Source organism: Anolis carolinensis, chromosome 2 (genome assembly GCF_035594765.1).
Source record: "Anolis carolinensis isolate JA03-04 chromosome 2, rAnoCar3.1.pri, whole genome shotgun sequence".
NCBI lineage: Eukaryota > Metazoa > Chordata > Lepidosauria > Squamata > Dactyloidae > Anolis > Anolis carolinensis.
Window position 1 is genome coordinate 31,576,726 of NC_085842.1, and position 13,373 is coordinate 31,590,098.

The 13,373-nt window shown below is 40.9% G+C and overlaps 1 protein-coding gene across 2 annotated transcripts; it reads right to left on the reverse strand.

The window, feature by feature from the left end:
- Positions 1–6,400: 6,400 nt before the first annotated feature.
- Positions 6,401–10,425, reverse strand: LOC103277987 (uncharacterized). 2 transcript variants are annotated; one of them, XM_008105480.3, is made up of 2 exons: positions 8,457–10,425; positions 6,401–7,463 (listed from the first exon to the last, which is right to left on the reverse strand). In XM_008105480.3, the coding sequence occupies exon 1, from the start codon at positions 10,284–10,286 to the stop codon at positions 9,711–9,713; it is 576 nt and encodes a 191-aa protein (XP_008103687.2). In that variant the 5' UTR covers positions 10,287–10,425; the 3' UTR covers positions 6,401–7,463; positions 8,457–9,710. The 2 variants fall into 2 exon arrangements, with proteins under 2 accessions (XP_008103687.2, XP_008103688.2); XM_008105481.3 differs by having other exon boundaries at positions 6,401–7,468.
- Positions 10,426–13,373: the final 2,948 nt, after the last annotated feature.

Here is a 13,373-nt window from a genome sequence, read left to right on the forward strand (position 1 = left end):
ATGTTTTCGAACTGCTAGGTTGGCAGGAGCTGGGGCTAACAGCAGGCGCTCATTCCCCTTCCGGGATTTGAACCTGGGACCTTTCGGTCTGCAAGTTCAGCAGCTCAGCGCTTTAACACACTGTGCCACCACCAGGGTGATTAAGTCAACAAAAAACCCAGTAAGGAAACACACACAAGCAACAAAGGGGTTGAGTGGATAAAGCTGCCAACAACCTGATTTATTGGGAAAGTGTCTTTTCTCTTGCAAACATCACATCATAAACAATTCTTCTCCTGGTTCTTTTTTTTTTTTTTTTACATTGATTGCAAATGTCGCAGAAGATAAGGTCCATAGGATCATTTCCTCTCCATCTCCCATTGGTCTTTTGAATGAGAGTTGTTGGAGATAATGATGGTGATGTCTCTGGACATTCCCGGTTACATGATGTAATAGTCTCAGGAAGGCAGCAAAATATGCTAAAGTCTCTTGTGTATTTTGGGGTTCTTCCACAGGGTCTATGTTTGGTTCTCTCCCGCTGCCCGTCCCTGCCACAGGAGGGATGCCCATTTCTCTAGGCACATTCGCTGGGGGCCGCGGGGGGCTGTTCATCCACATGTTTGGCCATCTCCTTGTTCATGGCCTCTTTCAGGGCGGCCTGGACGTCGGTGGCGCTGATGTCTGAGGGCTCGTTCTTCTGATTCAGGGTAGCCTCCACTTGGGTGGCCACGTGCTTGTACATGTCCGTCAGCATGGTCCTCACCAGCATCCGGGCCTTGCTCTCCATCCGCACCTTGGGCATCTGCCGCAGGATCCTGGCGGCAAAGAGACGGGGGGAGCAAACCTGATGCTCTTCCCCACTGGTCCCTGCCTTGGCCCGCTTGGCTTGTTGCTTCTTCATTTTCTGAGGCAGTGACTTCTTCTGCTTCTGCTTGACCCTTTGGAGCTTCTTCTGGGACTTCTTCTGGGACTTCTTCTGGGGCTTTTTCTTCTTCACATCCCGAGTTTTCTTTTTGCCTCGCTGTTTAGCAGCCATGGCTCTTCCTTTCTCCAGAAACCCCTGCCTCAAATGTCACCGGGTTGATGCTGGGGACAGTTACTTATAGATAAGCACATGCAAATGGTGGAGCCACAGGAAAGGTGCTGATTGGGTGGCCTTGCTTTATTGTTGCTATGACACCATTGTGGCAGTGAATGTGATTGTGACCTATGCCCGGCCATCAAAAAACCTTGCCTCCTGGTAGATGATTTTGCAAGGACTGAATCGGTCTTCACCACTTGTAATAAGCATCTTTGTCCTTTCTGCTATGTAGGGAGAATAAATATGCATTCCATATTTATCCTTTCAAAGCATCAAACCTGGATATCATTTACATTACAGTATTTCTACATCAGCAGTAAGATTTCTGGGCCATCCAGATGTTTGTCAGTAAGCTTTACATATGAATACCACCAATGCCAAGGAAAGTTGGAAGGTGTCATATAGCAAATCCAAAACAAGATTATAAGGCATGATCAGAATCACAAATGCACCCCCTTGATCTGTAGTATGATTTGTCTTTGGGTCATGAGTCCCATCCACATCATCCTCTTGGACTCTCAAACAGCTGCTGGTATTTATTTATTTACAGCATTTATATTCTGCCCTTCTCACCCCAAAGGGGACTCAGGGCGAATCACAGAACATATACATAACAAACATTCAATGACGTTGGACATACAGGACACATAACAGATAGAGGTATTTGTGGCATTTTTCCAATTTCGGCATCCTGGAGGTTGTGCTTGATTCCAATCACAAGGGAGTGTTGTTTCTCTATCCTCTATGATGACAAGCCCTTTCCTCCTGTTCTTTGATTGCTGGCATTTCTGGAATTTATTTTTTATGGTGCCGTAAAATACCTCCCCGCTTAAGCCTAATTTCTCTACTCACAACTATAACTGTTTTCGAACTGCTTAATTAGACAGTGAGCTGGGCTGAGGGTTGGATGCTCACCCCAACCCAGGCACAAACTGCCAACCTTTCAGTTGCTGCTTGTGTTTAGACAGCTGTGCACAGTTGACTTTAAAAATCTTGTAAAATCATAAAATTGAGTAAAAGAATGCATGTCCACACATCCATCAAAAACAAATCAATGAATCCCCTGCACAGGTTGTAGCAATCTTAAATAACAAGCATTAATACTTCTAGCAGCTTTTGTAAATAAAGCATACGTATTCTTATTTATGAATAAAATTGAGCCAAAGAGAAATATCAAGAAAGGTTATGACTTCTTTCAAACAGAACAACATAGAAGAAACTATGTTAAATCTGAGGTTTCTGGCAAACATTCGCCTAGATTTCATTGGAATGTAGGTGAAAATAGGATAGAACAAGTATTGGGGATGTATTTTGATGATAATAATTCTTGGAAGACCTAGCCACAAAAATTTAAACAGCAATACAGAGAGCAAACCATTCTTCATTGGGGGGGGGGGGGGGGGTTCTGTTCTAGAGGTAGCAGGCTGGTAATGCTAGCATTGAAAGTGTTTTGAGGGAAAGTAGTTGCTCAAATACAATATCTTATAGAGATCCGAAGGGATAATCACAAGGACTTGAATGATCTGGAAGTGCGGGTTTGGAACTACCTGTTTGCAGTACCTCTGGGATTCTGTCATGTACAGCAAACATTCAATGCCATTATACAGACAAATCAGACAACAGATAGAGATATTTATAAGCATTTCCCTTCTTCAGCGTCTTGGAGGTTTGCTCGATTCCAGTCACAGGGGAATGCTTTCGCTCCATCTTCCATGTCGAAGAGCCCATGATCACAGACTTCCTCCTTTCTTTGATTGCCAGCAATTCTGGTGTTTCCTTTTTATGATGCCATAAAATACCTCCCCGCTTAAGCGGTACCTAATTTATCAATTCACGGCTGTTTTCAAACTGCTTAGGGGGGCAGTGAGCTGAGCTGAAGGTCAGGCACTCACCCTGACCCAGGCTTTAAAATGCCAACCTTTCGACTGGTAAGATTTATTGCAGCTGGTGATTAACCAGCTGTGCTAAAGCTTAGCACTTCTAGTGATGCTAGTAATGAGGGGGTGGCCCTTTCATATTATAAGAGGATTTCAAAAAGTGAGCCATGGAAATAAGGTGGCTCGAAAATATTTCCCCAAAATATTCAAAAGGAAAACTTAATTTTGCAATTTTATATAAGGGACACTATTTTACCATGCCATTGTATATGATGAGAGTTGAGCATCCACAGATTTTTCAATCTACAGGAAATTCTGGAACCAAACCTTAGGGGATACCACTGTTTTAGAAAACCACTTGATCCCAATCCATAGCATCCTATTACATCTCTTATAGCATGAGAATTAAAGGATCTTTAAAAATTAAGAAGTGGGCATTAAAGGGTCTTGGTGCTTGAATAGGGCCAATCTATAAGCCAAACCAATAATAATAATAATAATAATAATAATAATAATAATAATAATAATAATAACAACAACAACTTTATTTTTATACCCCTCCTCCATCTTCCCGAAGGGACTTGGGGCAGCTTACATGGGGCCAAGCCCGGATAAAACAGCAAACCAAAATAAAATAACGTCAAGAAATACGAACACAGGCATTAAATTTAACACTCTGAACATAGTAAAAGCATAAAATGATAATCATAGTAGAAACATGGATTTGACACCCAAGTAGAGAGAGTAAAACGAACTGGGCAAAGTGCAACGAGTGAATATTGTAACACGAGGTAGTTGAGTAATTGCTACCATCAATGGGAGAGCAATTTGGGGTGGGGCTGTGACTATAACAAACTAATAGGGAAAGATAAAGTGCAACAGATGAGGAAATGGGTATAGGTACAAGGTCTATCACGGGGATGGGGAATTCAGTCTCCAAAAGGATGTTGGAAGAGCCAAGTTTTTATTCAATTTACATGACATGGAAGAGGGGGGGGACCACAATTTTGCTCCATGTACTAGGGATATATATCACTGGCTGAAACTGTCCCTTTTCTGGTATTTCACCAGGGACTGTTGCTGATGATTCATGGACCATCACTGGGTTAGAGAAAAGATCTAATCACCTAGAGCAGGGGATCTCAAACATTTTCAGCCTTGGAGCCCTTTTTGAAGCAAAATATTTTTGTGGAACCCTAAGAAATGTTATATTACATTACATTACATATATTATATATTATTTATATATATAATCAGTGCTCCATGCAGTCATGCCAGCCACATGACCTTGGAGGCACCTACGGATAACAGCAGCTCTTCAACTTAAAAATGGAGATGAGCACCAATCCTCTAGTCCAGTGGTTCTCAACCTGGGGTCCCCAGATGTTTTTGGCTTTCAACTCCCAGAAATCCTAATAGCTGGAAAACTGGCAGATGTTTTGTAGGTCAAAATATCTGGGGACCCCTAGGTTGAGAACTGCTGCTCTAGTCAGACATGACTAGATTTAATGTCAGGGGGAAAACTTTACATTATATATATTAGGCATGGGCAAACTTTTTGATGCATTGTGTTTTAAAATTTGACAGATGGACTGGGCCAGTGGCAGATGGATGAAGAGTCTTTGTGTGAACTATTTGGAAAAAATAAACAAATTCCTATGCACATTATCTCACTTATTCAACCTTTGCTCATCCAACATTCTGTATTATCCAACACAATTTGCCTTTTACTAGTCATTTTTTTGTAGTAAATGTTTTCAATACATTGTGATGTTTTGGTGCTACATTCGTAAATACAGTAATTACTACATAAGGTTACTGTGTATTGAACTGTTTTTTCTGTCATTTGTTGTAAAACATGATGTTTTGGTGCTTAATTTGTAAAATCATAACATAATTTGACGTTTAATAGACTTTTCCTTAATCCCTCCTTATTATCCAACATTTTCATTTATCCAATGTTCCTCCAGCCCCTTTATGTTGGATAAGTGAGACTCTGCTGTATCTTGTTTTTAATGCAAAGAAATTAAAAGGAAAGAAAAAAACAACAACAATACAATATTTAAAATGAAGAACAATTTTAACCAACATGAATTTAACAGTATTTTGGTGGAAGACTACAGGGGCCATCCAGCCCAATCCCCTTTTGCCATGCAAGCAAAACACAATCAAAGCACCCCAACCACCCAGCCTTTGTCATAATCATAATCATAATAGCAGAAACCCCAAGGGCTCTGCGGAGCACACTTTGAGAATTGCTGACCTAGAGTAATTTAAAATACGGTAAATATAATTGAATCAGAGAAAGGAGAAGAAGCTAAAGGGAAGCAAGTCAAACTGCTGTAAGTACAGTAGAGTCTCACTTATCCAAGCTAAACGGGCCGGCAGAACCTGTTGAAATGGGAATGATTGTATATAGAGTTGTTTAAATGTAATTGAGTCATGGCTGTGCAATGTGTGCTGGAGATTGCATCATACACTGTGTGCTGCTTACTATACCAGTGTATAAAGGGTTAAACTTGGATTGCATCAGACAGCAGAGGATGAGATAAATAGCCCTCTACTTCCTATCTTTTCTCTCTGTCCCTTCCCATGTGTGTCTGCGTGAGAGCTGTGTATCGTCTTGTGAGATTTCCGTTCGTAAGTAAACTTTTGATAGAAAACTGAAGACTGCAGCGTCGTTATTTATCCAGAACTTCCTCGTCAGCGACTTCTGCTGCGTGTGTGCCTAGGAAACCGCTCTGACAGAACCTTGGATAAGCGAATATCTTGGATAATAAGGAGGGATTAAGGAAAAGCCTATTAAACATCAAATTAGGTTATGATTTTACAAATTAAGCACCAAAACATCATGTTATACAACAAATTTGACAGAAAAAGTAGTTCAATATGCAGTAATGTTATGTTGTAATTACTGTATTTACAAATTTAGCACCAAAATATCATGAGATATTGAAAACATTGACTACAAAAATGCATTGGATAATCCAGAAACTTGGATAAGCGAGTCTTGTATAAGTGAGACTCTACTGTAATCTTATCCTGGCCAGATGAACATACAATCAGAAATGTCTTGCTCAGTGCAAAGGCCATATCTCCAACACTGTATGACAGCCAAAATAATAAATGAGCGCAACATCATTTTATTTCCTTTAAGACGGGGAAGTAATGCACGACAGGGGGAGTCGTGGTCTGAATTGGCTATGAAATGTCATTTAGACCCAATATGCTTGGTTTTGATCTTAGAGTAGCATCCTGCCAAAAAACATTTCTGAAACTGAATGTGATTCTCAATGTAAAAAATGTCCCACATGCTGGCTGGAGGATTCTTGGAATGGTAGTCCAAATATTATTTCTTTTCTTCTTCTAGATAGTTATTAATAAATAACTATCTAGAAGAAAAAAAGAAATAATATTTAAATAACTTAATAGTTATTTAATAGAAAGGAAAACGCATCCAAAATAAAGGTCTGGGTAGAATCCCATTTTATTTTATTCATAAGCATTAGATGTTTCATCTCCCAGAGTTTTCCAATGATGTGAGGATTCTTCTCAGTTCAGATCTCTTCATAGTCCAAAGATGGAGAGTTGTTGGTCGCCATGTTTGTGTGAAATGTTGTTCTCCTTAAAGTGAAGAGTTCCTCAGTGTTCTTTAGTCTCATCAGGTGGAAGCTTTTCTTTAGTTTTATGGGTTTCTTTTCAAGGCTGGCTCGTTCTTCCCGTCTCCTCTGTAGATTTCACTTGCGCCAGATAAAGGAGATCCAAAGCAGCCTTCTTGCTCTAGTGGCGATGTGAGGCTTTTTGGATGGTCTGAACCAATTCCATGCCATGCTCATTGTGCATCATATGCTTCAGGACTTTCTGTAAGTCCTTGGTGCCAATGGTAACCTGGCCATGCTTGCTAGACCTGGCTTTGGAGGCCAGTTTGTTGTACAATTTCCGTATGAAGGAAGTCATCTTGCCCTTGGTCTTGGTCGATATGGGGACCTTTTCCCGTTGCAGTTGGCGCAGCACTTTAGACACAAACTCCTCACTGTTGCGCCTCATACTTTGCTTTGGAGACTTTTTGGGTTGGCTCCTCATCTTCCGTCCTCGGGTCCCTCGCTTTACCATTGCCTTTCGGCTCTTTTGCTGGCGTTTCTTGTGCATTTTTCTCCTACGTAGTGCCAGCTTCCTTCTTCTAGCAAGTTTCATTTTTCTCCTACGCATTGCCTGCTTCCTTCTTCTGAGAAGCTGCATCCTTCTCTTACGTATTGTCTGCTTCCTTTTTCTGAGAAGTCGGCTCTTCCTCCTTGATCGACGCACAGCAGCCATCGTCCCAATTCTCTCCAAGTTACTTGAGGTCTTGCTTTCCACCTGAGAACGCTGCGGGTGGTCTAATTTTTGCTATGATGTAGTGGGTGCTTTGATATCGGCTTTGTCTTCATCCCACTGATGGTCTGGCTGGTGGACCAAGTCTTATAAGTTCTGGTATCAGTGCTGGCATCCAATCAGATGTTGACACCTCATAATCCGTATCTCTGACACTTCCCTTTCAATGAACAATGGAAGAAAGGTGGCTTGAAAATATTACTTTTTTTTTCAGAAGGCCAACTTTATTTTTTCCATTTAATATAAGGAAAACTATTTTACTAGGCTATTGCATATAAAGGGAGTTGAGCGCCCACATGTTTTGCAATCCACAGGGAATTCTGGAATCAAATCCCAGAGGATGCCACTGTTTTAGGAAATCACTTGGTCTCCAGTAAGAGACCTAATCTATACCATCCTTTTACATCTCCTATATAGCATGAGAATTAAAGGATCTTTAAAAATTAGCAGTTGGGCATCAAAGAGTCTTGGTGCATGGATAAGGCCAATCTATGAGCCAAAGCAAATCTATGAGCCGGTGCGCTTTTGAGTGAAGAGGCCACCAGCAATGTATCTTGTTTACAAACTTGTGCTGCACTTTATCATTGACTCCAATTTATAGGTTTTAGTGTTTTTAGCACAATCGGGTTCCTTGTTCTTCCTCGCCTTTCCTATTTTACTTCTGGACCTTACTCAGAGTTTTTGCACTAGTCACCCTCTCTACATAGCAATTGATGTCTTGGTTTTAATAATTGTCATGTTATGATATTTTATAACTATGCTTGTTATACTGTGTTTTAAATTTATGGATTATATGTTAATTTATGTTACGGTTTGTTTTCTCATGTAAGCCGCCCCATGTCCCTTAGGGGAGATGGAGGCGGGGTACAAGAATAAAATTATTATTATTAAAGCAATATTATCCAAGTTACACAACATGGAAGAGGAGAGAAACCACAATTTTGCCCATGTACGAGAGATATCTGTCATTGGCCGAAACTCCCTTTTCTGAAATTTCACCAGAGATTGTTGCTAATGGTTCATGGACCACTGCTGGGTTAAAGATCCAATCACCCTAGAGTTTATTTAAAATACGGTAAATATAAATGAGTCAGAGAAAAGAGAAGAAGTTAAAGGGAAGCAAGTCAAACAGATGTAAATAGTCTTACCCTGGACTCATGAACACAGAAGTTGAAATGTCTTGCTCCGAGCAAAAGCCACATCTCCATCACTGTATGACAGCCAAAGCAATAAATGAGTGCAATATCATTTCATTTCCTTGGAGACAGAGAAGTAATGCATGACAGGGGAAGTCATGGTCAGAAAGGCTGTGAAATGTCATTTAGACACAATCTGCTTGGTTTTGATCTTATAGTAGCATCTTGCCAAAAACATTTCTGAAACTGAATGTGATCCTCAGAGTGAAAAAGATGCCCTATCCTTGGTTCACAATGCTTTCCAGACTATTGGTTGTTGATGATGCTGTTTTTATGTTATTGTCTTCTGTAATGTGTTTGATTTTATTGAGTTATATTTTAATCTATGCTTAATTTTAATCTCTGTTTGGTTTGGGCTTGTTCCCCATGTAAGCCGTTTCAAGTCCCTTCGGGGAGATGGAAGCAGGATATAAAAATAAAATTATTATTATTATTCCTCAGATTTTTTTTTACTCCTCCCCCTTTCTCTTTTGTGGGCTGCTTAAAGATTTCTGGGATTTGAACGTCACCTCTCTTCTTCACTCTACTTAATCAATTGAGTACAAATAACTTTTGCACTTTGGATTCAGGTTCCAGCAACTGAAGCAAGCTGGAAACAAAGAGGAAAAGATAAGGAAGGTGAGAAAACCAGACAGAGGATTAAATGGAACCTCTCCCTGCTAGATTGGGATAGTTGGAGGGCTTGCAGATCCTGTTCAAACCTTAAAGGAACCAATTGGCTTACTAAAATATGTTGGGGCAGGGCTCAGGAAAGTTAGGTTTTGGATTACAACTTCCTAAATCCCGCAACCAACACAACATGCTGACTACAGGATTCTTGAAATGGTAGTCCAAATATTATTTCTTTTTTTCTTCTAGATAGTTGTTTATTAAGTTATTCTTTTAAAAGGAAAGCACACCGAAAACAAAAATCTGGGTAGAATCCCATTTTATTTTACTCATAAGCATTAGATGTTTCATCTCCCAGAGTTTTCCAATGATGTGAGGATTCCTTGCAGTTCAGAGATAGAGAATTGTTGGTCACCATGTTTGTGTGAAATGTTGTTCTCCTTAGAGTGAATAGTTCCTCGGTGTTTTTTTAGTTTCATCATGTGGAAGCTTTTCTTTAGTTTTATGGGTTTCTTTTAAAGGCTGGCCAGTTCTTCTCGTCTCCTCTGTAGATTTCACTTGCGCCAGACAAAGGAGATCCTAAGCAGCCTTCTTGCTCTAGTGGCGATGTGAGGATTTTTGGTTGGTCTGAACCAATTCCGCGCCTTGCTCATTGTTAATCATTCGCTTCAGGACTTTCTGTAAGTCCTTAGTGCCAATGGTATTAGTAAGCTGGACCTTCTTGCAAGACCTGGCCTTGGTAGCCACGTTGTTGGCAAACTTCCGTATGAAGGAAATCATCTTGCCCTTGGCCTTGGTTGATATGGGAATCTTATCCCGGTGCAGTTGGCGCAGCACTTTAGACACAAACTCGTCGCCGGTGCGCTTCATAACCTTCTTGGGATCCTGCTTCAGAGCCTGCTTGGGAGCCTGCTTGGGAGCCTTTTTGGGTGGGCTCTTCATCTTCCGTCCTGGGATCCCTCGTTTCACCATTAACTTTCGGCTCTTTTGCTGGTGTTTCTTCTGCATTTTTTTTTTACGTATTGCCAGCTTCCTTCTTCTGGCAAGTTGCATTTTTCTCCTTCGCATTGCCAGCTTCCTTCTCCTGAGAAGCTGCATCCTTCTCTTACGTATTGTCTGCTTCCTTTTTCGGAGAAGTCGGCTCTTCCTCCTTGTTTTACGCACAGCAGCCATTGTCCCAAATGTCTCCAAGTTACTTGAGCTCTTGCTTTCCACCTGAGAACGCTGCAGGTGGTCCAATCTTGCTATGATGTAGCTGATGCTTTGATGCAGGCTTGGTCTTCATCCCACTGGTGGTCTAACCTTATAAGACCAAGTCTTATAAGTTCTGGTATCAGTGCTGGCATCCAATCAGATGCTGACACCTCATAATCTATCTCTCTGACACTTCCCTTTCCCAACAGACAGGACTGTGACATAACAATCACTCACTGGCTTTGAATTTATCCACCAGATATAGTGTGCCAGAGGCTGTAATTTATTCCCTATTATTTCGGCCCCTTCCACACAGCTGAAAAAAATCCCAAATTTATTGCTTTGAACTGGACTATACAGCAGTGTGGACTCAGATAACCCAGTTCAAAGCAGATATTGTGGGATTTTCTGCCTTGATATTCTGGGTTATGTGGCTGTGTGGAAGGGCCCTTAGTATCTGTTTAGGACCATATAGCTTCAAAACAACATTTTTACATTAAATTGAATCGCCTACTTTATTTGCTTGTTGTTTATTGCATTTATATGCCACTTTAGGGCCAAACATTATACATCTTTGTCATCTTATAGGTACATTAAATTGGCAGGTTTACTTGCTTGTTTATTGCATGTATATGCCATTTGATGGCCAAATTATTATACAATTTCCCTTTGATCAAGTACGGTGATTTGGTACAAGACCACCCATACAGGTTTAAGCATTCTTTCTCGAAAAGGCTTGGGACCAGGCGCATTCTGTATTTTATTGGATATTGGAATATCTGTATATATTGAGTTCTCTTGCACATGGGACCAAGTTTAAATATGAAATTTGTGTACATCTTATACGCATAGACTGATGGTCATATTATATACATTCTGGGATAGCCAGAGTGGAAACTAGGAAGAGGTGCTGTGCCTTTAAGATAGGGACTTTTATCAAGTATCTTTTACACCAGTAGTTCTTAACCCGGGTTCCCAAGATGTTTTGACCTACAAGAAATCCCAGCCAGTTTACCTGCTGTTAGGATTTCTGGGAGTTGAAGGCCAAAAACATCTGGGGAATCACAGATTGGGAACCACTGTTTAACACACTCATTAAAGCAGGTATGGACAAACTTGGGTCCTGCAAGAGTTTTTGACTTCAACTCCCACAATTCCTAACTGCCTCAACTGCTGTGAGTCCTCTGGGCTGTATGGCCATGTTCCAGAAGCATTCCCTCCTGACGTTTTGCCCACATCTATGGCAGTCATCCTCAGAGGAAACTAGGCAGGTGGGGTTTATATATCTGTGGAATGATGTCTAGGGTGGGAGAAAGAAGTCTTGTCTGCCTGAGGCAAGTGTGAATGTTGTCACTGGCCACCTTGATTAGCATTGAAAAGCCTTACAGCTTCAAAGCTTGGCTGATTCCTGTTGGGGGACAATTTCAACAGAATTTTAGACAATTTCAGCACAATGGAGGAAACCATGAAAATGAACAAAATCTGGCTACCAGTATTTAAAAAACTCTAAAATCTGGACAGTAAATAAAGAACAACACTCAGAAAACTGGGTACAGTGTTCCCTCACTTATCGCAGGGGTTAGGTTCCAGGACCACCCGCAATAAGTGAAAATCCGCAAAGTAGGGGCACTATATTTATTTAAATATTTATACATCATGAGGTCATGAGTTCAAGGCCAGCCCGTGGCGGGGTGAGCACCCGTCAATTAAAAATAGAAAATAGCCCCTGCTCGTTGCTGACCTAGCAACCCGAAAGATAGTTGCATCTATCAAGTAGGAAATAAGGTACCACTTATAAAGTGGGGAGGCAAGTTTAACTAATTTACGACCTGGAATGAGGAAGTGCCGTCAGAGTGGATGAAGCAGCTGCTCCCCCCTGTGGCCAGAATCGAACATCCCCTCAGAAGAAGGTTAAATTGCCTCTGCGTCTGTCTGTCTCGGTCTCTGTTTGATGTGTTTATGGGCACTGAATGTTTGCCCTATGTGTGTATAATGTGATCCGCCCTGAGTCCCCTTCGGGGTGAGAAGGGCGGAATATAAATACTGTAAATAAATAAATAAATTTTAGTAGTTATACACTATTTTAAGTCTTTATCAACCAATTGTGTGATGATAAATTGCCTCCTTCTCCTCCTGTTGCCACTTGGGCTCCTTTTCTCGCTCTTTGGCTTCTCCTTCCTCCCTTCCTTAGGCTGTAAATTGTATTTTTTTAATGATTTATAAAAGCCTTTTAGAGTTTCTTGAAAAACCGCGAAACAGCGAATGCGCGAAAAGTGAATCACGAAGTAGTGAGGGAACACTGTAATTCCAGACAAGAAACAATCAGGGCCAGCTAATTCCCCCCTCCCCAAACAAACGATTCCCCCAGGCAGGAAGCAGCCAAGCTTTGAAACAGCCAAGGCCCCTACCCTCCTCTCCTTCTGGAGGAGCCTAAAAACCTGGCTCTTCCAAAAGGCCTTTGATGTTTAATTGTTGTGGCTTTGATTTATCTGCCCATTCTAAAATAGCTCCATTGTTGATTCGTTGCCATTTTTCATTACACTTTATTGTCCATTTTAGCTGTGAAACTACCTCTCCCCATTTCGGAATATTCTGCACTTTGGCCTAGATCTATGAATCAGTCTCCTGTTTTTAACATTTTATGCTGCGTGTTGATTTTAATGACTATTTTATTGATGCTGATGTTTTTATTGTTGGGATAATTGTGTTATTGTTCTGTTACTGTTATTATACTGTTGTATCGGGCAAGGCCCCATGTAAGCCACCCCGAGTCCCTTTGGGGAGATGGGGCGGGGTATAAAAATAAAGTTATTATTATTATTATTATTATTATTATTATTATTATTATTATTACTAGCTGTGCCCGGCCACGCGTTGCTGTGACGTTGTCTGGTGGTGTTGGTGAGAAATTGTTGAGGTAGTGGTGGTATTGAATGTCTGTTGTATGGCTGTCTTTATGTTTAGTATGCACACTGAAGTGGATTATATGGCAATGTGGAGTCAAGATAATCCAGTTCAAAGCAGATAATATAAGATTCTAAATGGGTTATATAGATGTGGAAGGGC

Coding starts and splice junctions, on each gene's coding strand:
- LOC103277987 (XM_008105480.3), bottom strand. CDS start 10,286: ATGGCTGCTGTGCGTAAAACAAGGAGGAAGAGCCGACTTCTCCGAAAA.